Below are 21,723 nucleotides of genomic sequence, written 5' to 3' on the forward strand. Positions count from 1 at the left end.
AGGTACAAATCAAATTAAGACTAACAAGGGCTGCCAGAGGCTCTGTATTTGCTTAACTGCCTTGAAATGAAGTGGAAGGAAAACCATGGCTCATTGCTTCACCAGGGAAGAGTTATTGATCAATGAAATGGAGAAAGCTGGGACATTCATAGTGCTGCATTTGCATCATCCTTTATGCCCAAGGTTAGTGGGGAATCAGATCTGGGATAGCTTTAACAAGAACCAGGCAAGAAGCCATGAATAGCCTTGGAGCAGTAACACCAGTGAAAAAGAGGCAGGGAAAGGCAGCCAGGGCTGCTGGAGGAACTAGCTGAGGCAACCTCTCCAGTGCAGGGAGGAAGGGTGGGGGCAATCTTTGCCCATTGGCTATTTTTAAAAAGGTGAAGCAGCTACTATGACTAGAGCTGAGCCTCCAACTTTCACTTCTCAGAAATATGCTATCACAAGCAGTTAAGCAAGTGTGTGAAGGTGAAGCAATAATAAACACAATGCTCTCCTAGCCCAACTCCTCATATGGAGAGGGCTCCTTGTCCCTGTGTGCACCCAAGGCAGGTGGGTGAAACATCCACAATGGGTTTTCATGCCAGGAGCACAAAGTGTGTCCTTGCTGCCCCCGAGCTCTGCTGGCCATAAAAAGGAAGGCTGACTCATGCAGAGAAACAAAAGTGCTGCTTCTCCCAGTCTGGGCAAGAGTGGAGTTCAGGCTAAGGGCTGCCTTTAATGAGGACCTCAAAGAGATCTGATGTTCTACTACCAGTGAGGCTGAGAAAAGGCAATGAAACCCCTAAAGGCCATAAGTGTGCAGAGGCTTTTGCCCATTTCCTTCTAGGATCATCACTAGCTAGGAGGAACAAGTTGGTTGGACAGGTGGTTTATCACACAAATCCTGTCTCCTTGGGAGTGTTCTCACTGATGACAGAAGCAGGGACTGGGGAGGAGTGAAAGAGTTCTGGGAAAGCTTTTCCTCTGGAAGGAAGAGGCTTCAATCCCACCAGTGACAGCCTAGGGCAGAGCATCATCTGGAACAGTCACAGAAAGGTGTTTTCTTAAATTTTCCTTAATATCTGTTGTTTCCAGTGCATACCACACATTCAAGTCAAGTTTTCAGAGGAACAACTTATGGAGAACCCCAAGATGCAATCTAGCATTTGAACAGTTTAAGAAATCACTTGAGAGGCTGAGTAGAAGGAGGAACACTTAGAATACCACTAATACCAGCCTTAAAACAAAGGCTTTACTATTGGTCACTTTTATTTCAAGAACAGAACAGCCTTTCATCCCAGCCCCCTCCATGAATTCAGTAACTCAGGTCACACACAGCAAGAAATCACATCCTGTAGGGCAAGAGCTCCAAACAAAGCAGTCCCCACTGAGACTGAATGTGGCCTTTCCTCCTCCCCCTCCCTGGGTGAGAAGCAAGCCCAGCATAAAAAGTGAACAGCACCCTGATCCCACACCTGCAGGATGCTTCACTAGTAGTAACTACACAAATAAATAGTATCTCATGGAGAGGGAGCAGAGGGCCACCACAAAGTTATTGCTATGTTCTTATGTATTTGACACTGCAGGTAACTCACTCAGGTAACCACCAAGAGAGGTGATGGTCTCAGATTGCCCTTGTGTTGTCAGCTTGTGTTGGACTGAAAGCTGTGGGAAGACAAGACAGATCTTGTTTCACCAGCTCCCTGCCTTAAAGGCAGGAGTTCTTGGTGGGACTGAATCTTTGTCATTTTGCTGAAAAGAGATGGGGCTCCCAATACACTTGGAAATTCATCGTGCCTGCCAGCCTTTCCCATGCACACTGCTAAGAGTACATACTGCTAAGTGTCCTCCCTGCTCCTGACTTGCCACAGGAGCTGCTGAACCATCTCCACGTAAGGGGCTTCGGGTTAAAATTTCAAAGAGAGCAGGAGCCCAGCACCCTGGGGACTGAGGCAGAGCTGCTGATTCACCAGGGACAATCAGGACTAATTAGAGCTGTAGGACATGGGAAATGCCACAGGCACACAAGGACACCCTGACACGTGACTGTACTTCCCTCTGCTGGTGGGACACGCTGTGACAGCCAGCGTCCAGGATCAAGTCAGGTCAGCCAAAACAAGGTGTAACATGAAGTCTAATACGTGACTTGTCCCCAGAGGATCAGGTAGCCCAAGGCTGATGACAAGTGGTGAGCTCACAGCAGTGTCAGTGCCTGCAGAGTCCCTCCCCACATGAAGTATTGACTGGAGAGCAAGAGTTTGAGAGGATGAGGAGGACTGCAGGAAGAACTTCAGAGTGATGGAAAAGCAGCAGAGTCCTTGGCAGGACATGTCTTTGTTACGCATCGTGCAGCTGGTTCTCTTGCAGAAGAATCTTCTCCCCAGGCTTGAAGGCAGGCATCCCCAGGTAAGGGCAGCTGGCACAGCGGAATGCATCCCCCAGGTAGCACTGGCAAGGGAAAGAAAAGCACTCTCTGTAATCAGGTGCCACTTTCAGGTCTCTGCCCCTGTGATATGGTTTCTCCAGGTCAAGAGATGTCATGCTCCTCAGCATCTAGGAGCACAGAAACTGCTTCCCTTTTACCCCCTTCTCAACACATCTGGTCAGTGTGGGTGGCAGAGCTGTGCAGGCTCACACAGAAATGAGTCTCCACCCCACTTGGTGTGCCCAGGCTGGGGCAGCCCCCTGAGCTCCCACAAGGCAATCCTCTCTGGGCAGGTCCCCAGTTAGGCCACGAGCAGAGAGGGAAGGGGTCACTGCTCACTCTAATTCCCCCAGGGAGTCAGAACAGACTGCATGTGCTGGTACAGAGCACATGGGCACAGGCTGAAGCTCTGCAGAAACTGCACAGGCAGTGTGTGGAAGCAGTGATCCAGTTCAGGCTGCAGTGACTAGGGAACACAATTCTTACCCAGAGATCACATATTGCAAACCATAGTATAAAGACAAAAATTACTAATTACATTTCCACAGGCAGATTTAGGCTGTGAACTCTTCTTCTCCTGTTCCAGTTCTTCAGCCAGGCCACATGTGCTGTAGAAAAACAAAGAAGTCACCTGCATCTATCTGCTTAAAGGTCATGAGTCATCAACACTTGTGCCAGTCCTACTCACATGCAACAGCCCTCGCTCTGTCACACCACACAGCTGACTCTGGGACTCACGCTCCTCACTCTGCTCTTCAACACCACGGTTTGCATAACAAGTGTTGAAACACTCCTCAAGTTTAAACTGAGTGGGAAATGACACTACAGCACTTGCTACATGTGCTGTTTCTCCTTGGAATGTGAGAAACCAGGGTTTTAGCCAAGCTGCACAAGCTATGCAGTCACCTCCAAGATGGCTGTTGATAATGTACACCACTGTGATAATTTGCAGTAGTCACAGGTCAATTCTCACTGTATTTGGATTTACATTCCAATAATTAAGATAATTAAGGACATGAACTAAGAGAGTTAGGCTCTGAAAACCAGCAAATTGCCTACAATCTTTTTTAAATCCCTCCAACGCTTACTACAGCAGTTGAAAGGTTCACTGATACATGAATTCCAGCACTGACCAGTTCTTGCAGGCTTTCTTTTTCCCCATTTCTTTGCAGGATGGAGCTCTGAGGGATGATGGATCTGGCTTTTTCAAATCCTCTGAATCCAACAGCTCATCAGAGTCCAAAAGATCCTGAAAACACACCATGGGAGACAAAAAGACTTTTCAGTAGGGAATGACACTGCTGAGTTACGTTCAAAGAAATGGTGCTATCTGTACACTGGCATTAAAGTGCTGCAGCTCTGCCCTCTTATCCCTGTCTCCTCTCTGCCCTCACCACATCACTGAGCTCTCTAGACCCCATGAAGGAGATAATTTGCCCTAGGGAGGTTTTTCTACCTCTGAAGTTGTAAAGCTTCCTAAGAGGCATGACTGGAAGTATTTAGGATAGGAAAGAATGGGGAGAGAGAAGGAACAACAAAACCTCACAAAGAAAACCACTTACCATCTCTTCATCATTCATATCATTGGCAGACAGTGTCCACAGCTTGGCAGCAGCTGGGTCCAGAGAGGGTTTTCCTGGAGCCAAAACAAAGGAAGAAATAGTAGTTATTCCAGCCTTTGCCCCATCTACTCAAAAAAAAAAAAAAAAAAAAAAAAAGTTCAAGCAACTTTGGAAAGCCCCATTTCATAGCTTTTTACTGTAGCACTCCCTACTCAGGAACTTTCTTCCTGTTGCAAGTGATGCCTGTCACTGAGAGCCAAGAAATCCAGATACTCAGCATGCACCACTCCTTACCTGAAGGACCAGATGTCTTGGCAAAGGAAAGTTTGATCTGACTTGAGGATCCCACTTCAAAATTGGGTTTCCTGCCTTCTATCTGAATAATGAGAAGGTCATTGCCTTGGTAACCCAGATGTTCTCCAACAGACTGGGCCTCCTCTGGGGTCAGCGCCTCCTTTTGCAGCTGCCAAATAAGATTTAAGGTTAAATTTATACAGAACTCTTTATTTTAACACCAAGCCCAGCATTCCAGTGAACAGATAGTCAGTATTTTCAATCCTAAGGAAAACCACTATGCTGACAGTAACTTAAGTTTGTGCCAGGCAGTGGCCATGCATATTTACAGCATTTACCCTAAACCAGGGTAGCTAAAAACCTCATTACCCAAAAAATCCCTGGGTAACTGCCAGAGAGCATTTCTGGAAATGGTAAACACATCCCTACCTCCTTCACTTCCACCAATCCAGAGAGAGTCAGAGTTGTGCGGAGCTTGGCTGCTGTCTTGATATTGCCATTGTTTCCTGCAAGACACAAAAGCAGAGAGTAGGAGGAGGCAAGAACAAGAACAGAGCTCACCGAGAAACTTGAAAGAGCAAGAATTTTAGGGGGGAGTATTCAAGCCAAACTTGTGTACCAAAATTGGACCCTTTCTAGTTGACAGCAGAATGAACCAGAAAAAGCATCAGCAGCTTGTTCATTAGAACAGTGTGGGGTCACAAAGCTATTTAGCTCCAAATATGTTCTATATATGCCAAAACATTTCACAATCCAATCAAAACCCATCAAAAAAAGATTAAAAAAAACCCAAACAAACTCCCTCCCCAACATTTCTGCCTATTAAACTACTCATGAAGTTTTCAAAACATGGACTCCTAAATGAACACACTACATTAAGAAATCATCTTGTGTTTGCATTCTCATGGCTCCTCCAGGTGTCCCATGTCAGGTGCTCTGGCTTTTCTCCTAAAGACTTTTAACCTTTTCTGGATAACTATTTCTCAATGGACTTCTGGGGCAATCTCTTCAGCATCTGTCACCTGTTTTTAAAACCACTTAAGGAGCTCCTCAGAAACACAACATCTACAACTACTTAACACTGCCCTCTGAGGAGAAAAGAGCGGTCACTGAAGCTTTTCAATGTAGTTTAGGAAGAAGCCTATCCAGCATTTTTGATAGGAGAGTGTCTGCAAAAATCTCTGATGGACACTAGCATAAGCATAGGATAAAAACCTTGTGATTTGAGTTAGTGTGGCAGGAGAATGAAAATCTCTCAGAGTCGATTTGAGCTCCTGTCCTTTCTAATTCTCTGAAATAGAAATCCTCATGAGAAATGCTATGTTGCCAAGGAAGCAAGATTCTCTCACCTGATTCTGTAACCACTGGTTCTTTCAACAGGACACGGCCCCCTGGCTTAAGAATCCGAGCTACTTCTGCCAGGAGCTCCACACTGTGCTGTGCTGTACTGCCTGGTACCATGCCAGAGAGGATTACATCAAAACTGGACTCCCTGTGAGCCGCTGTGAAGAAAGAGCAAGATAATACATTTTAACATGTACACACACGGCTTAATAAACCAGTTCCACCTCCCTCATCCCTCATGCTTGAGTACAACAGCAGGAACTGATTAAAGTCACCAATCACAGAAGCACAGCCAGGGTGCATCACTTTTCCTGCTTACTGCCCAGGGTAAGAGTCAGCAGCAGGTGCTGTCAATGTTCTGAGTGCTGACTCCCAAAGTGGGAAGGTGTTGGCTCACACATCAGCAGAACCCTCTCCCTTTGAAGGAAACATGAAAAATTAAGCTCATTCTTACACTGAGGCAGCTGGTTAACATTTTCCACAGAGATATGATTATCAGCTCCCACCAGTGACTGGACTTTATTCACCAAATCCTTCAGGGCTTCGACCGGCGAGGAGCTGTCCCAGATGATGGCCACGCGCTGGCCTGGAGCCACTCCGTACTCCCCCATTCCAGCAGCAGCAAACGTGGCAGGGGCTGGGGGAGAGAGAGGAAGGGTTAGTGCCAAGCACAGCACGAACCTCTGTGCACTGTGACTCAATCAGCGGAGTTGTTTTAATAAACGGGGATAATTTTCTGGAAATGGGCAACACAAAGTTCCCACAAATTGAGCGTTAGCAGGATGTGAAGAAAGAGCTACACTTCAGGGAATAATTCAGTTTCTCTCCAGTTCATTGCTGGGAGACTGCATGCCATGCTTTAAAGAAACCAACAAAATAACAAAAAAACTTACCTGCTTTCCTTAAAAATCTGAACAAGACAAACACAGGATTTCTGGATTTCCTGAGCAGTGATAGATATTTGACATTAAACACTGCCTTGTGTCTCCTACTCCAAACAGGACCTAGCAGAGCTTGCTTATGCAGTACATGAGAATAAAAAATTAACTTTCCCAGCATTCCAGACTGAGGCTCTTCCCACCATTACGATTGGTGGCACTGGATGAGCAAAGTACAGAGAGAGAGGAGTGGAACAGAACGTGCAATGACAGTTTTGAGAAAGCTGTCTCCACTGATATTTTATATAAGATTGTATTCTTTGTATGGCAATAGTATCCCATCATCACCACTTCTCATAGCAGCACCAGCTACTGAACCTCATGACCTCCCCTCTTTCCTCTATCCAACACAAACCTATTTTCTTCCTAATTTAACACAACCACAGAGACCACTGTTGACCAGAACAGTTGCCCAGTCTATCTTTTATTAGCTGGAAATGACACACCTATTTCTGGAGAGACAGTTGTAAGCAAGGTCTTTACCAGGAATCACTACATCACACATCCTAGGTAATGCCTTACTGCCACCACACTGTCACTAAAGCACAGCTCATGGGTATGCTGTATCAAATTTTACTGCAGTGAGATGGAGAGTGGATTTTGACCCACAGTTCCTCTGGCTCTGTGTGCTGTGGACTCCCCCACCCTCCTGGAAACTGCCAACAAGTTCAGAATAGGACAATCTGCACCTTTTCTGAGCTACTGTGGTAGGAAATCACACTAAAACAACCCCAGTAGGGAATAGACTGCAGGTTTTAACATCTCACAGCTGGTTTGTGACACAAGCTAAACAGCTACAGCAGACAGTAACATTTGTAATCATGCATATTAATCCCATTAAAAAGTCACCTTTCCCAAGAAGAAGGCTCAAAACCTCAAAAGATACTTAAGCTGCTAGGCTAAGGTGGGAAAGATAAATCCGAAGTCACAGCTGCCTCTCTGAACAGCACGTTATGACCTTGCAAGATCAGTCAGAGCCCAAATTGCATCAAGAGCAACACCACCTCCCCGAGATGCTGCGAGGAGGCCGAGGATCCCGTGTGGATGGTGTGAAGAGGGCCCTTATCTCCATGTCACACGCATTTAACAGTCCCTGAGGAACAGGGCAAGGAAGGGGTTAAACAATAGCGCATGTTCCGCTTCAATAGACTAGAAAGTTGCTGTGTTGGAATGGGATAATGTTGGCAGTCCTTTCCAACCCAAACCATTCCAGGGCTGCAAACTGCAGCCTCCTGACGCAGCACAGCCGGATTCCAGCGGCCGGGAACGCTCCGGCTCCCGGTTCCCGGAACGCTCCGGCGGCGTTCCGGCCCCACTGCGGGTGCGCATTTCAAGCGCATGGGGAACGGGCCCAGTAAACCTCTCGGTCACCGAGCAGGGACGGTTCAGCGGGAGCAAGGACAGGAGACGTGAGGAAATTTCGTGAAGGAATTACTGAAACACACCCACACCCACCCCCAGCGCTTCAGACAAGGCCTCAGGAAAGGTTTTTAAGGGTAAAAAGGGGGGCGCCAGCCCCGGCCCGCTCACCTCCCGCGGCTCGGCCCGCTCGCCCGTCCCGGCCTGACGCCGTCACCGTGACGTCATCGCGCTCTGCCCGCTTCCAAGATGGCGGCGGCGGGCGGGCTGCGGCGCGCGGGCTGGCGGCTGTGGCGGGGCCGCGCGGGTGAGGGGCGGGGGGGGCGCGCGCCCGGGACGCGCGGCGGGGAGGGGAGGGAGGGGAGAGCGCGCCCCCGTGCGCGCCCCCGTGCGCGCCCCCGGCGGGCGGGGCGGGGCGGGGCAAGGTGAGGCGAAGGGCGCCGGGGTGTGAGGGGAGCGCGGCGGGCGCCGCGCGGGTGGGTGTGAAGGGGTTGTCCGGTGGTGGTTTTCGTGAGAAGCGCGGGCCGTGAAACGCAATTTATTTTAAAAAGCCGCCGAGTCAAAAAAACAGCAACTCAATGAAAAGTTCCCCCAGAGTGTCGTTGGGTAATCGCGCAGGGATTAGTGTGTGGCGTGTCAGGGCTCTTCAGCTCCCGAGTCGGACTTGCCTTATATCCCCTGCTTGGAATCGACACCTTCCTCCCAACTCCTGAATCGGGGACCAAAATGGGGAGAGGGCATGTTTGGGTGCCTGGTTTCCAGTCCAAGATTGGGAAACTGCTCTGTTCTTTCCCTCACAAAACATTTTGCTTCATTCACATAGACATGAGGTCAGCTGAGACTAGCACTTAGCAGAAGCGTAAAAAAAGACACTATGAATTCGTGTTCTTTTCAGCTGCACTCACCACAACTCTCTTCACCTTAATTTTCTGTGCTTCCTGGAGTTGGAAGGAGATGTGACTCTTGGTTTCCCTTGCAGTGGTCAGGTGCCAGCAGTACCCACCGCTCCGTGCTCTGCAGGCCTCGGCCGCGCTGAGGAGAGCCTCCGATGAGCACAGGAAGGAGCCATTGGCATCTTCCTCTCAGCAGCACTTTGATTCACCTCCAGATGGTCACCAGCCTGAACAGAAACCTCAGGGCCCTCATCCCAGGTAACTCAGCAGCTCCTTCTAGCACCGTCCCACTGACAGAGCGATTGGAAGGCTTTTGCTCTCCTGAACCTCACATCTGAAACTGAAAAACAACGAGATCCAGAGTTAAGGAGTCCCAGACTGCAGCAGCTGGAGAGCTGGTTTGCTGTGACCGTGCAGATTCCACCATGGAAACAGTATGGGGCTTGCTTTCAAGAGGGAAGCTTTCTGCAAAGCACAAGTCTTTGCTCTGGGTTTTTTTGGTGCATCTAAAAAAACAGGGACTGTATGTTGTCCATACACCCATAGTATAAAGCTCACGTTGGAAAAGGTTATAGTTTACTTTTCTGTAAAGGAGGGGGATGTGGGGCTGATTAGTCACCATGGAGGCATTTCCATTGAGCCCTCCTTCCCTTATTTTTCTCTTCTCTCTCAGCAAAGGTTCATTAAGAATAATTTTTCTAGACAGGGAAGGATTATACTGGAGGAGGCCAGGTTTATACTAAGCAGGCCTCAAAATGTGCCTGGTGTCAGCGAGTGAGTGGCAGAGCCCAGGGTTCTGCTGTTTGGTGGTGACATTCCCCTCACTGTAACAATACCTTCTCATAGTTACACTGGCCAGGGCGGCCAGGAGTCTGAGGACTATGAGAGCGAGGAGCAGCTGCAGCATCGAATCCTCACAGCGGCGCTGGAGTTTGTGCCTGAGCATGGCTGGACTGCAGAGGCCATTGCAGAGGGAGCCAAGGTATGTGGGGAGAGAAGCAACAAACCAGTTGAAAACTGGATGGAGCTGAAGTGCAGAGACAGCCAGGCCTGCATGCTTCCCCCACATACTCTTGGGCGATGCATCCTAGTCAGCAAATGCTACTGGGCAGGAGTGAGACCCAGCTGCTACAGGATAACCCCTTCAGAGATAGACTAAGGCACAGTGCAGAGTAGTGAATCCTAAAGAGAGAATGTGTCTAGGAAGTACTTTTTAATGCAGTGTTGCTTTGTTTCAATTCACATCATGTCTTTCACAAATTAAATACAACTTTTTTCTAGCTGGATCCTGCTTTGCAGTGTCTGACTTGGTCTGTCGTTCTCTCTTCTTCCCTACAGACCCTGGGCCTCTCTGTTGCTGCAGCAGGGCTGTTTCACAGTGATGGCAGTGAATTGATCTTGCACTTTGTGTCTGAGTGTAACACCAAATTGTCCGAGCTGCTGAGGAAGGAGCAGAAATTAGTGCAGCTGGGTGAAGCAGAGTGAGTACTGGGTGTGAACAAATGTCTTCCTTTGCAGATTTTGGGAGCTGAGTAGACATAGAGGCCACCTGGAACACAGATGCTTTAAGTTAAAAGTATAATTTACCCAAATAAAACCATCTTCCCAGATACAGACTAGGACCAAAGGCATGAAGGATATATAATACTTTGCTTATCTATTGCTCAACTAGGTGGAGATTGATCTTTCAAGATCAGAATTGAGTTTAACTTGGATATTCTTTTTAACTTCTTTTCCTTACTCAGGAAGAAGCCTATAGATGAATTCCTGAGAGATGCTGTGGAAGCCAGACTGAGGATGTTGATTCCATATATTGAGAAATGGCCCCAGGTATAAAAGTAATATCAACACTGTCTCTTTTGTGTGTATTTTAAATACCCTGTGACTTTCAACATAGTCTCTCCACCAGATTAGTTCAAGGTAGTAAATGAAGCCCCGGCTGCTTTCAAATGATTAGTAGCCTTGAAGAGGAGAGCAGCCTTGGAAGGAGGCAGTTAAAGGTGACCTTAGAGCAACTGTTTCTCGAAGTTCTGGAAAGGCCAAGCTCTCTGTTGTTCACTCCACCCATCTGGCATCCCCAGGGGGATTACCTGTGTCTCTGCTCAGTCCTGTTTGCAGGGTCACTGCGAGTCAGGCTCTGTGCAGCATTGTTGTGGCTGCACTGGGATCACCTCATGCCTGGAAATGTAGAAATGCTTTGCTGCAGGGAACTGTCCTTTGAGTGTGTGACTGACAAACACCTGCAGGGTAGAGGGTAGAGCTGTGAGCTGAGAGGGCTTCATGCTTCTAAACTCAAATTTAACTCTCAAGCCATTCTTCCCACAGTGGGAAGGGAGTTGGATTGTGGCTACAGTGATAAGCAAAGAGTTCCTAATCTTGGGCTGCAAAGATTGCTGCAAGGTCAGCCTCTGTCCAGAGCCCCTGCTGGCCTCTGGGCAGCTGAATCCTGCACCCCATGCACAGAGAGAGTGTACAGACGTCATGTTCTTCTTTCAGATTAGCATAATTTGCCTTGTGAAGGATGTGGGTGGTTTGTGTCTCTCCTGGCACTGTGTGATTACGTTCAAAGGCTGCAGAATCCCAGTAGGGCCATTATGGCTGGCGCTGTTCTGCCCTTGGTTGCAGCTCTGAGTTCAAAGTCAAATTCAGAGAAATGAGAGATGTGACTCCCTGCCCACAGGGGCACAGCACAGTGTGAGTCAGCTCAGGCTCTGATGTTTCCATGGCAGAGAGGCAGCTCAGGAGAGACAGCACAGGGATGTTTGAACTGAGCAGGGATCTTTCAGCTCCAGTACAGGCTGAGGTCTGAACTTACGAGCCACACTGTGTGTTCCCTGCACATCCTACTGCTTGTAAAGACTGCAAAGAGCTGTGAGAACTTGTCACTGGGAGCTGGAGGCAAGTCAGCAGCAACAGGGAAAAGATAGCAGGGCAGAGCAGTGTTGGTCTCTTTTACTGTTACATCCTTCTCTCTTTGGTTCCCATTTCCGTGTGTGTTTGGTTTGCAGGCCCTGAGTGTCCTGTTGCTCCCACGTAACATCCCTTCCAGTCTCAACCTCCTCACCAGCATGATTGATGATATCTGGCACTATGCTGGGGACCAGTCCACAGATGTGAGTCCTTGTGCTTTGGGCACAAGCTGGTTCTACCCCTCAGCACTTTGGCAAAATCACGGGTTCAGATAGGAGTGGGGCTAAGTCCCTCTGCAAATGGCTTGTTTGTGGAGTGAAGAAGGCATTTCAGAGGCACCCAAGGGTCCTTATAAACCACAGTCTAATTTCTAAAGAGACTTAAGAGCCACTGAGACTAAATGCAAATTACTGCCAATGGGATTAGTGCAAATTAAAAGGACCTGCTTTCCTAAACTCTTAAGTGCTCTTTTTTCTTTTTTGAAGGCACAGACAAAGTTGTTGAGATTTTGAGACTGAGAAGTTAATCCAGTTTTCAGTAAGTGAGCAGTAGTCTGTCAAATGGCTCTCTGCTACCAGCAATAGCATTTACACACTTGACTTGAAAACCTTTAAAGAACCTACCTAAAAATACCAGTAGCTTATTAAAGCTTTCATCTTTCTGGCAGGAAATAAAAGAAAATTATAACCTTAATTATAGCAATTAATAAATTACTTTAATTCTTACAGATGTAGGGTGAGATGGAAAAAGCTAAATGAACCATTTTAACAAACTACTTTAATAAGCTTCTTTTATCTGTGTATAAAAGAGAAGCTACTGCTGTGAAAAATAAATAAGACAGCAGAAAAATTAAAGGGATAAACCAGAAGACAACTGAAAGAACACAATTGCTTCAGGAACTGAAAGTCCCTTATGTGTTATGCAAGTCAAATCAACATGTTGGAGCCAGTGTCTGCACTGAGCTGTTCCTAAAGTCTCACTGATGCAGGGATTAGGAGAGGTTCTAAAGTTGTGTTCTGTTTGCACCTCCTAACTGGTTACATGAGTTTTCCAAGGAAGCTGTGATGCTGAGCCTGCTCTCTCTTTCCCAGTAATGGGTTTTAAAGTTGCTCACAGCAGATCCCTCTTCCCAACACCAGGAGCCAGGCAGAGCATTCTCATGCCTCAGAGACCCTTTCAGGTGGGTTCTTAGGAACAGGAAGAGAACAGAAAGAGTTTTGTCTCAGGCCCTGAGAGATCCAGCTCCAAATGGCAAATCCCTCTCTATGGGAAGGAGCGTGCTGTGGGTGTGGGATTCTCCCCTGCTGTTCTCTGATAGCTGCACTCTGGATGTGCACTCAGAGCACAGCTTTGTCTCTCTGTCCCCCTGTGCCCCTGCAGTTTAACTGGTACACTCGGCGGGCTGTGCTCACTGGCATCTACAACACCACGGAGCTGGTGATGATGCAGGACTCGTCCCCTGGCTTCGAGGACACTTGGCGCTTCCTGGCAAACAGAGTGGCTGATGCCATGACCATGAGCAACACAGCCAGCCAGGTAAGCTTAGGGACAGGTGTGCATGCAGCAAATCCCTCCTGCACAAGGATATATGCAGGCACACCTGGCTTTTCCATCATGCGTGTCTGCTGAGGGACCCCCTTGTTGCTGCCAGTTCAAAATCAATAAATGATTATTTGGTTTGTAGTAAACTGACATATAGGTGCCCTCTTTGTCAGACTGTCCCAGTGGTTAGGAGACATCCCAGGAAATCCCTTCCATATGCCTTGTCTGTGGCTGTCACTTGTCTGCAGTGCTTCAGCACCTTTCTGTAGCAGAGACTTTGTTGTGCATTCCCTCTCTGTGTTTGGGGCCACGAGTGCAACTGCAGGAAGCAAAAGGTCATATTCTCCCTGTGTCTCCCAGGTACAATCCACTGGAGAAGCTGTTGTCCAGGGCCTGATGGGAGCTGCAGTTACTGTAAGTAATGCTGAAACCAGCAGGGCTGTGAGGGCAGGAATGCTTCTGAATGCTAGCTTGTGTTTTCCTCCCAAATCTAGAGGACAACATGGAAAAACTATCATCTTTCATAACTTAGATTTAAGGGTGATTTCCTTGGTAGTTTGAGGTTAGTTCACTGTTTCGTGGTGAAAGAACTTCAATAGAGCATAAGGAAATTAAGTCTGAAGCTGCAGGGTGAGCTTTAGGGATGAGAGACAGGTAATCAGAATAAATACAACTCTTCTCCATTGCTTGTCACAAGATCTCTCCCCGTGCCAGGCCCTGTGCTGGAAATCTTGACAGAGGGTCAGTGGCCCCATGGATACCTGGGAGGTGGCACCTGTCCCTGAGTCACAGCAGGGTGACTTCCTCAAGCTCTTTCATTTTACTTCAGTGTCCTTCCAAGAATTCATTTACTTCTTGGTAGTGTCCTGGACTCTCTTTCCGGCCATGGAGAGGGAACTGCACTTGCTCTGGGATACAAAATAACCCTGTGTGTTCCCAGGAGTGACTTTTGAAGGGCTTCAGGGCCTCACTGTGATTCTATTTTTGGACAACTCCCATTGCATTTAGCAACAAAGTGATTTCCTTGTTATCAGCAATACATTTACCTTGTGGCGGGACACGACAAATAGGCTGGAACATAAATTAGACATTGTTTTCACCGATGAAGCCACTTAAGGATTTCTCCCACCTCCTTCCCCCTGCAGTTGTGGTGGAATTTAGTATCTCTCAGACTTTCTCCTCTCTCATACCTGCATATGCCAAAAGGATCCTCCACTAGAGAAGTCCCGGGCTCTGTTTTACATCCACACGGTGCCCTCGGGTCTGGGCTATCTCCCACTGCCGATGTTTGGTCTGTCCCTGCAGCAGATCCACTGCCCAGATAAACGGGAGGACCTGCAGGCATTCTGCAGCCTAATGCCCCAAGAGCAGAGATTCACTGCCGAGGCCGCAGAAATCAACCCAAGCTGAAACCGCCTGGCCGGGAGGGCAGGCTCCGCTCCGAGCGGCGGCCGGAGGCGGCTCCGGTTTGATTCCTGACTCAAACCATCCCCAGAGCACAGAGCTCGGAGCACACCGGCCTCCCCTCGGCGCCTGCTCCGGCAGCCGCCCGGGGCAGGGGCACTAAACCCCATTCTCCCTGTGCCCACAGATCAAGAACCTGGCGGGGCTGAACCAGCGCCGGTGACGCGGCAGCGGCGGCGAGCACCGGCGGGGCCGCGGCCCGCCCTTCCCCGGCACCAATAAAGTCGTACTCAGCCTGGCACGGACTCTTTTTGCGGGCGCACCGGGGCGGGGCGGAGCGGGCGGCGGGAGCGGGGCCGGGGCCGGGAGCGGGGCGGGGCCGCCATGCCGTACGCCAACCAGCCCACCGTGCGCATCACCGAGCTGACGGACGAGAACGTCAAGTTCATCATCGAGAACACGGACCTGGCGTGAGCACCGCCGCGGGGCCGGGGGGGACAGGCCCGGGGGTGGAGCGGCCCCGGGGGTGGGCCCGGCTTCCCGCGGGCGCCGCCGGTGCGGCCGGGCAGGGCCGCTGAGGCAAAGCCCCGCAGCAGCCTCGGCCAGGTCTGTGCGGGCCTGCAGCCTCACACATGCCCACACTCGGGTGTTTCCCTCCCTCAGGGTGGCAAATTCCATTCGAAGAGTGTTCATCGCAGAGGTCCCCATCATAGGTGAGGCCTTTCACCTGCCTGTGGTCGCAGTGCCTTGGGCTGCGCTCCGTGTGGCTCCCATCACTTTCTCTCCGTGTTCTCCCACACCTTCTCTCAGCTTTTGGCTCTCCTTACCCGAGTTCACCCATTACTGTGCCCTGCAGATGCTGCCTCAGTGTCTCTGCAGTGTTTTCTGTGTCCTCGCAGGCTGGCTTTTCCCCCACATGAGTATTTCTCAGTTTGTGACTTTCTTTTCTCTGCAGCCATTGACTGGGTCCAGATAGATGCCAACTCCTCCGTGCTCCACGATGAGTTCATTGCACACAGGCTGGGTGAGTGCTGGCTGGGGAGGAAGATGAAGGTGTGTTCTGGGCAAAATCAGGGTTAGGGGCTCTTGTGGTCTCACTCGGACGTTCCTCTGATTTCCTGCTTCTCACAGGTCTCATCCCGCTCACCAGCGACGACATTGTGGATAAGATGCAATATTCCAGAGTGAGTCAAGCGAGATGCTGTGGGGAATCACTCTGAGGGTGGTGGGTGTTTGCTCTGATGGGAAGCTCTGGCAGTTTCTTGCATAAAGCACCCATGAGTGTGTCTGTGTGTGTGCCAGGACTGCACGTGTGACGAGTTCTGCCCCGAGTGCTCCGTGGAGTTCACGCTGGACGTTCGCTGCAACGAGGACCAGACCCGGCACGTGACGTCTCGCGACCTCATCTCCAACAACCCGCGCGTCATCCCGGTCAGTGCCACCCCGCTCTGCGCTCACAGGATCACAGAAGCACTGGGTTGCAAGAGACCTTAAAGATCATAGAGTCCAACCCAGCCCCAACACCTCAACTAAATCCTGTCACTGTGCCACATCCAGTCTTTGTTAAACACATCCAGGGATGGTGACTCCACTGCCTCCCTGGGCAGACAATTCCAGTACTTCATCATCCTTTCTGTTAAAAACTTTTTCCTAATATCCAGCTTGTATTTCCCTTGACTCATCTTGAGGCTCTGTCCTCTGGTTCTGTCAGTGCTGCCTGGAGAGAGAGATCAACCCCACCTGACTACAACCACCCTTCAGGGAGTGGTTATCATTCTCTAGAGTGATAAGGTCACCCCTGAGTCTCCTTTTCTCCAGGCTGAGCACCCCCAGCTCCCTCAACCGTTCCTCACAGGGTTTGTGTTCCCAGCCCCTCTCCAGCCTCGTTGCCTTCTCTGGATGCACTTCCCAAACTGAGGGGCCAGGACTGGACACAGCACTCAAGGTGTGGCCTCACCAGTGCCCAGTACAAGGAAAGGATGACCTCCCTGCTCCTGCTGAGGCAGGGTGGCAAACACATGGAATGTAGATACATTTCACATTGCCTAAAGCTCCACTTTAACTGTAGTGGTTGAGCAAAGCAGGAGTATCTGCAGGAGCAGCGTGTGTGGCAGTGCCCTCGTCTCTGCTTTGCTGTTTTTCACTTGCTGTCTGATGGGTGCAAAGCAGTGTGGCCTCATCCTGCACCCGTCATCCCAAAATCCTTGGCTACCCTGAGGCTCTGGCTTGCTGGTTCTTGACTCTCAGCATGGCAGAGTGTGAGGAGCCTGGGCCAGGGCAGTGCTGCCAAACACCTGTGCAGTTGTCTTGGGGAGGGTTGGTGGTGCAAAAGTGGGACAGAGGCAAAGGGAGTCATAGAGAATGTTCTAGTACACTGTTGAGGTGGATCCAGATGTCACCACAACCTGAGCTGCTCCTGCTGCCTGGTGACAGTGTGTGCCTGGGTAAAGCCCAGCTGGAGCCTGCTGTCTGTTACTTGCCTTTGGCTGAGTGCAGTGTGTCATCTTTAGCAGTTGTGGGAGTGACTTTAGGAACCAAACAGATGTGCTGTGCTGGAGCACTCATGCAGGCTGATCTTGTCCCTGATTTGCCTGGTTCTGTCTGGCTGCTGCAGGTGACATCTCGGAGCAGAGACAATGACCCCAATGACTACGTGGAGCAGGATGGTGAGTGGTGGGTCACTGGGAATAAGAACTATAGGGGGAAATTCCCTTTTCTCTCAGGTTCTTTGAACTCATTCTTCCTTTACTAGCTGTGTAACCATAAGGCAGCTGTAAATATTACACTTCTGAGCAACTGGTGTCACTGCACAAGTGGGGTGGCATTTTGTCTTAATGCCACTCATATTATCCCAGAACTGAAGTCCTGTGTCAGAAGGTGCTCCTGTCTCTCCTTGTGAGAGCTTAGAGACAGCAAGGAGGTGAAATGCTGTGTTGTTGGCTGTTCCTCGGGGGCCTGTGCAGCTCCTTTTTACTTTAGCTGTTCTGGGGACACAGCTAAGCCGCTCTAAGAATCCAAGCCAACCTTGAATGCTGGTGGCATCTTCCTGGGCACCAAAAATCTGCCTTTGCAGAGTGTGATCCAGCACACTCATTTCTCCCCTGTGTGCTTTTGCAGACATCCTGATAGTGAAGCTGCGGAAGGGGCAGGAGCTGCGGCTGCGGGCCTATGCCAAGAAGGGCTTTGGCAAGGAGCACGCCAAGTGGAACCCCACGGCCGGCGTGGCCTTCGAGTACGACCCCGACAACGCGCTGAGGCACACGGTGTACCCCAAACCAGAGGAGTGGTATGTCCTGCTGTCTGTCTGCAGGGACTGGGAAAGGTTTTCTAGCAGGCCACAGCTTACACTTCAGCCCTGGGCATGATGTGGCTCAGTAAGTGATGGGGAGCATGCCTGCCATATCCCCTTGCACAGACTCTGCTCCTGGGGTTGGGTAGCAAGGCCACTCACTCGTTGGCAGCTGCACACCAGGTTGACTGGTTTGTGGTCATCTTTTGTCCTCCTTCACATACCATCACTGCTGGTTTGCCTTGCTTTCATGCCCTTTTTCACCACTTCTTCCTGATTTCTTCTTCCCTGTGCAAGTGTTTTGTGAGCTGGAGTAAGATCTGAGGAAGGAACAGATCCATGTGAGATGGAAGAAGTTGCTATGAGAGCAAAGAGTGGAAGGTTGGGTTGCAAGACTGATTTTTCCCAGTATGGCTGTGATTTAACCCATACCTCTCCTCACTCCTGGAGTCTGAGCTCTGGCAGGGTTTCACTCTCTGGCCCTTTCCTCTCCTCTGAAATACCATTCTGCAGAAGTAGCACACAACTTCTCATCCAAAAGTGACATATTTTACTTTTGGAAAGCTGCTGCCCTGGTTTGGCTTGGGTGAGGACTTTATTCAGCATCCCTTTTCATGAATGTGTACATGGGCTGCTCCTGGCTCTGTATCCCAGTGATCACCTAGCAGACATCGTGTCACTGGGCACTCTGGAGCCAGCAGCATAGGGAGGAACCAGGTGCTTTAGGCAGGGCAAGCTAAGAGTAGAGACTGGGCAGGGTGGTGGATGTGCTGCTGTAAACACTGATCAGTGGCAGGCTCACAAACCTGGTGTGGTATAAAACAGACAGGGCACCAGGAAACAGTTTTTGAGAAGTTTTAGGCAAAATATATGTAAAAGTTGGAAAAATCCCAAAAGAGGTTTGATATTGGAGCTGCCAGTTCTTGACAATGTCTGTGTTTTCAAGTTCATCTGATTCCCTGTAAAGACAATACAGAGCCAAAGCCTTCTGCTGTCCAAGGCCAGCTATGATTTTTGGTTTCAGTTTTTCATGCTAGTTGCTTTTTGGGCCTGTTGGCAGAGCAGGGTCATGGAAACAACAGTCAGCGTCATAGAGACCTCTGCACTATTTTTGTAATGGGTGTTTCTGCGAGTAACAAGAAATCCCACCTTCACTAACACTTCATCTGTCTCAGTGGTTTGTACAGGCAGAGGGTTTGTTTTAGAAATAGAGTTTTATTTCAGGCAGCTGATTACAGGGTGTTGGGATCAGTGTTTCTGGGCATCTCTGGGGCAGAGGAAGGCCAGCTGGAGACCTTGGTGGGTACAGGATTTTCTGTGCTGGATTCTCAGACAGCTCAAGGCTTTGGGTTTTCTTACTTGGATTAAGTGGTTCCACACAGTCTCTCTGGTGTGGTGCTCTGTAAACCAAGGGATGCAGCAGGTAGAAAGATGTGTTTGCCTAACTGATGCACAGGTATTGCAGTGATTTTGATAGAGGAGTGGAGGTGCAGGACATCAGGATGGATCTCACTGATGCAGGTGGTGTATGTTGTGCAGGAAATTTTTTTCCTGATGGGTCCAAGCCAACTGTGCCTCACAGACTTGAGTGCTGGAATACTCCAGTGCTTTCCTGGCCCAGTGGGAACTAGAAAGAAAAAATAACCCAAGGTCCATTACTCCATAAAAGCATCCAGGCTCCATGAACACAGTCCCTTCAGGAATCAACATCCCTTCACTGTAAGCACCTGCCAGATTGTACCAGTGTAGATGGATGGAGCCACAGTACAGGGCTTGCTGAGTTTGGGCAGAGCAGGGCTGATCCCCTTCTTCCAGTGCTGCTGGATGACTCTGTGGCATTAATGAGGAGCCAGAAAGCACAATGTGTGACTGAGCTTATGTCTGTGACTTGATGTTTGATGAGCACCCTGCTGTGTGCTGCACGTGAGCCCCAGTGCTTGCTCACTGGGGCCAAGCAGTGCCTGGGCTCTGTGGGGCCAGGCTGGAGCAGGGGCTCTGTGTAACCTCTCTGCTCTCTGATTCCAGGCCCAAGAGCGAGTACTCGGAGATCGACGACGAGGATGCTCAGGCTCCCTATGACCCCAATGGGAAGCCAGAGAGGTAGGGAGCTGAATGCAGTGCTGCAGCTGGGAGATGATGGGGTGACTGGCTGGGTACACCTCATGGGCTCTCATTAATAGAAGAATGTCTACACTGTGCTGAAACTGCCAGCCCAGGGAGCTGACATTCCCTGAAAAGCAGGGCAGAAGTTGGCATCAAGTGGTGATATGCCTCGATGTGGCAGGTTTTCCCCTCTGGGAGATACTAGACAGTTCTCCTGAGCTCATGTTGCCAGGTAGGGTGGTGCACACCCAGTGAGGTGTGAGGCCTGCAGGGGAAATACCTTGGCTTAAGGTATTCATTCACCTGTGCGTGTCTCATGCTCTGATTGCTGGTGTTATTTGCACTGCAAATGTGCCTCAGCCACCCTTAATCCCTGGCTTGGGGCTGCTGGCTCACAGGTCACAGTGCTGAACAGAAATCAATCCCAGAAGTGCTCTTGCAGCCCATGAAGTTGTGAGTGTTGTGTGATGGTTGTAGAGGGGCAGCATTGGCTGCTGCCTGCTTGGGAGGTGAATGATGATGATGGTGGCTGGGATTCCAGGCAGATCTCCCTGCTGTGGGTGTGGATGGGCTGGAATGATGTGCTGTTTGGGTTTGCACCTCCTTGCAGAGGTGATGGTGACTTAACCCCCTGCCTTGTAACCTGAGGTTTTATTACAACGTGGAGTCCTGCGGATCTCTGCGCCCGGAGACCATCGTCCTGTCCGCACTGTCCGGCCTCAAGAAGAAGCTGAGCGACCTCCAGACACAGCTGAGCCACGAGATCCAGAGCGATGTCCTCACTATCAACTGAGGTGGCCCTTGCAAGAGAGTACTGTGAGCTGTGAGTGATGCCTGGCTGAGATCTGGGGAGAGGCTTTTACCACCCCATCATCTCCTTCTGCCTTTCCTGGCCCAGCACTTGGCTGGTGACACCTCTTCCCTGGCCCTCCTTCCCAGGAACAGCCATTGTGATGTGTAGGGTAAAACAGGAAGGGAATCAGTCAGTGAGCATCTTAGCTAGGTCAGGCTTTGTCTCCAAATGATCCTGGGGTTTTGGTTCTGGTGTTGGATTTTGGCCATGTGGTGTTTGGTATTGGGAAGTGTGCACCTTTGTTACACAACCCTACCTTATTTACATGTCCATTCTTTACTGTGCTGAATAAAGCCTTATCCCCAAATTTTTCTGTTATCTCTGAAAGCTCATCCGAGGCTGCTAGAGGAGATGTCACATCATTTACTTCTCTCCAATAGACATTAACTTAATGAGATCTGCTTTGGAGGGAGCATTGCTCGCTGATGCTGATTGCTGCTGGTGCCGTTATCTCCTGAGGAGAGCAGCACCCTCCCGCAGGCAGCCCGTCATTCATTGACCCAATGCTGTGTGTAAAGCAGATGTTTGAGGCCAGGGTGGGCAAGATGCTGCAGAAGGAAGCACTGCAGGGGAGCCCAGCTGGGCCAGGCAGGCAAAGCTGTACTTACAGAATTCTCTGGAACAGACTCCACCCCTGTGCTGTAGAAGCCTTTTCTGAGGAGCTGGGTGGGACATGTTCTGTCAGTTAATGGTCCCTGGCTGATACTTTTCTTTGTGTCCACTGCCCCCAGTGTGTGCTGGGCTGCAGTTCGTGCAGGTCCCATTCCCTGACCCCACTGGGAGTGGCTGAAAGCCACTTTGTCATCCCTCTTCCTTCATCACTGC

At 49.9% G+C, this 21,723-nt stretch overlaps 3 protein-coding genes across 5 annotated transcripts; 2 read left to right on the forward strand and 1 right to left on the reverse strand.

Annotated features, from left to right (window-relative positions):
- Positions 1 to 1,233: 1,233 nt before the first annotated feature.
- Positions 1,234 to 8,110, reverse strand: CIAPIN1 (cytokine induced apoptosis inhibitor 1). 2 transcript variants are annotated; one of them, XM_021541193.4, is made up of 9 exons: positions 8,076 to 8,110; positions 6,062 to 6,244; positions 5,613 to 5,765; positions 4,693 to 4,769; positions 4,264 to 4,432; positions 3,970 to 4,043; positions 3,541 to 3,656; positions 2,946 to 3,015; positions 1,234 to 2,430 (listed from the first exon to the last, which is right to left on the reverse strand). In XM_021541193.4, the coding sequence occupies exons 2-9, from the start codon at positions 6,216 to 6,218 to the stop codon at positions 2,320 to 2,322; spliced, it is 927 nt and encodes a 308-aa protein (XP_021396868.2). In that variant the 5' UTR covers positions 6,219 to 6,244; positions 8,076 to 8,110; the 3' UTR covers positions 1,234 to 2,319. The 2 variants fall into 2 exon arrangements, with proteins under 2 accessions (XP_021396868.2, XP_085445979.1); XM_085589853.1 differs by having other exon boundaries at positions 8,001 to 8,110.
- A 25-nt stretch (positions 8,111 to 8,135) lies between these two features.
- On the forward strand, positions 8,136 to 14,951 carry COQ9 (coenzyme Q9). Of its 2 annotated transcripts, XM_085589852.1 has the most exons (10): positions 8,136 to 8,211; positions 8,884 to 9,055; positions 9,644 to 9,779; positions 10,136 to 10,278; positions 10,543 to 10,627; positions 11,806 to 11,910; positions 13,088 to 13,243; positions 13,610 to 13,663; positions 14,841 to 14,851; positions 14,899 to 14,951. In XM_085589852.1, the coding sequence occupies exons 1-10, from the start codon at positions 8,154 to 8,156 to the stop codon at positions 14,933 to 14,935; spliced, it is 957 nt and encodes a 318-aa protein (XP_085445978.1). In that variant the 5' UTR covers positions 8,136 to 8,153; the 3' UTR covers positions 14,936 to 14,951. The 2 variants fall into 2 exon arrangements, with proteins under 2 accessions (XP_085445978.1, XP_021396865.1); XM_021541190.4 differs by having other exon boundaries at positions 14,841 to 14,951.
- A 60-nt stretch (positions 14,952 to 15,011) lies between these two features.
- Positions 15,012 to 21,205, forward strand: POLR2C (RNA polymerase II subunit C). Its single transcript, XM_021541194.3, has 9 exons — positions 15,012 to 15,123; positions 15,317 to 15,366; positions 15,609 to 15,677; positions 15,785 to 15,837; positions 15,956 to 16,084; positions 17,268 to 17,319; positions 17,771 to 17,939; positions 19,968 to 20,042; positions 20,694 to 21,205. The coding sequence occupies exons 1-9, from the start codon at positions 15,038 to 15,040 to the stop codon at positions 20,836 to 20,838; spliced, it is 828 nt and encodes a 275-aa protein (XP_021396869.1). The 5' UTR covers positions 15,012 to 15,037; the 3' UTR covers positions 20,839 to 21,205.
- Positions 21,206 to 21,723: the final 518 nt, after the last annotated feature.

The sequence above is a fragment of the Lonchura striata genome, chromosome 11 (genome assembly GCF_050655825.1).
Source record: "Lonchura striata isolate lonStrDom1 chromosome 11, ASM5065582v1, whole genome shotgun sequence".
NCBI classification, from domain to species: domain Eukaryota; kingdom Metazoa; phylum Chordata; class Aves; order Passeriformes; family Estrildidae; genus Lonchura; species Lonchura striata.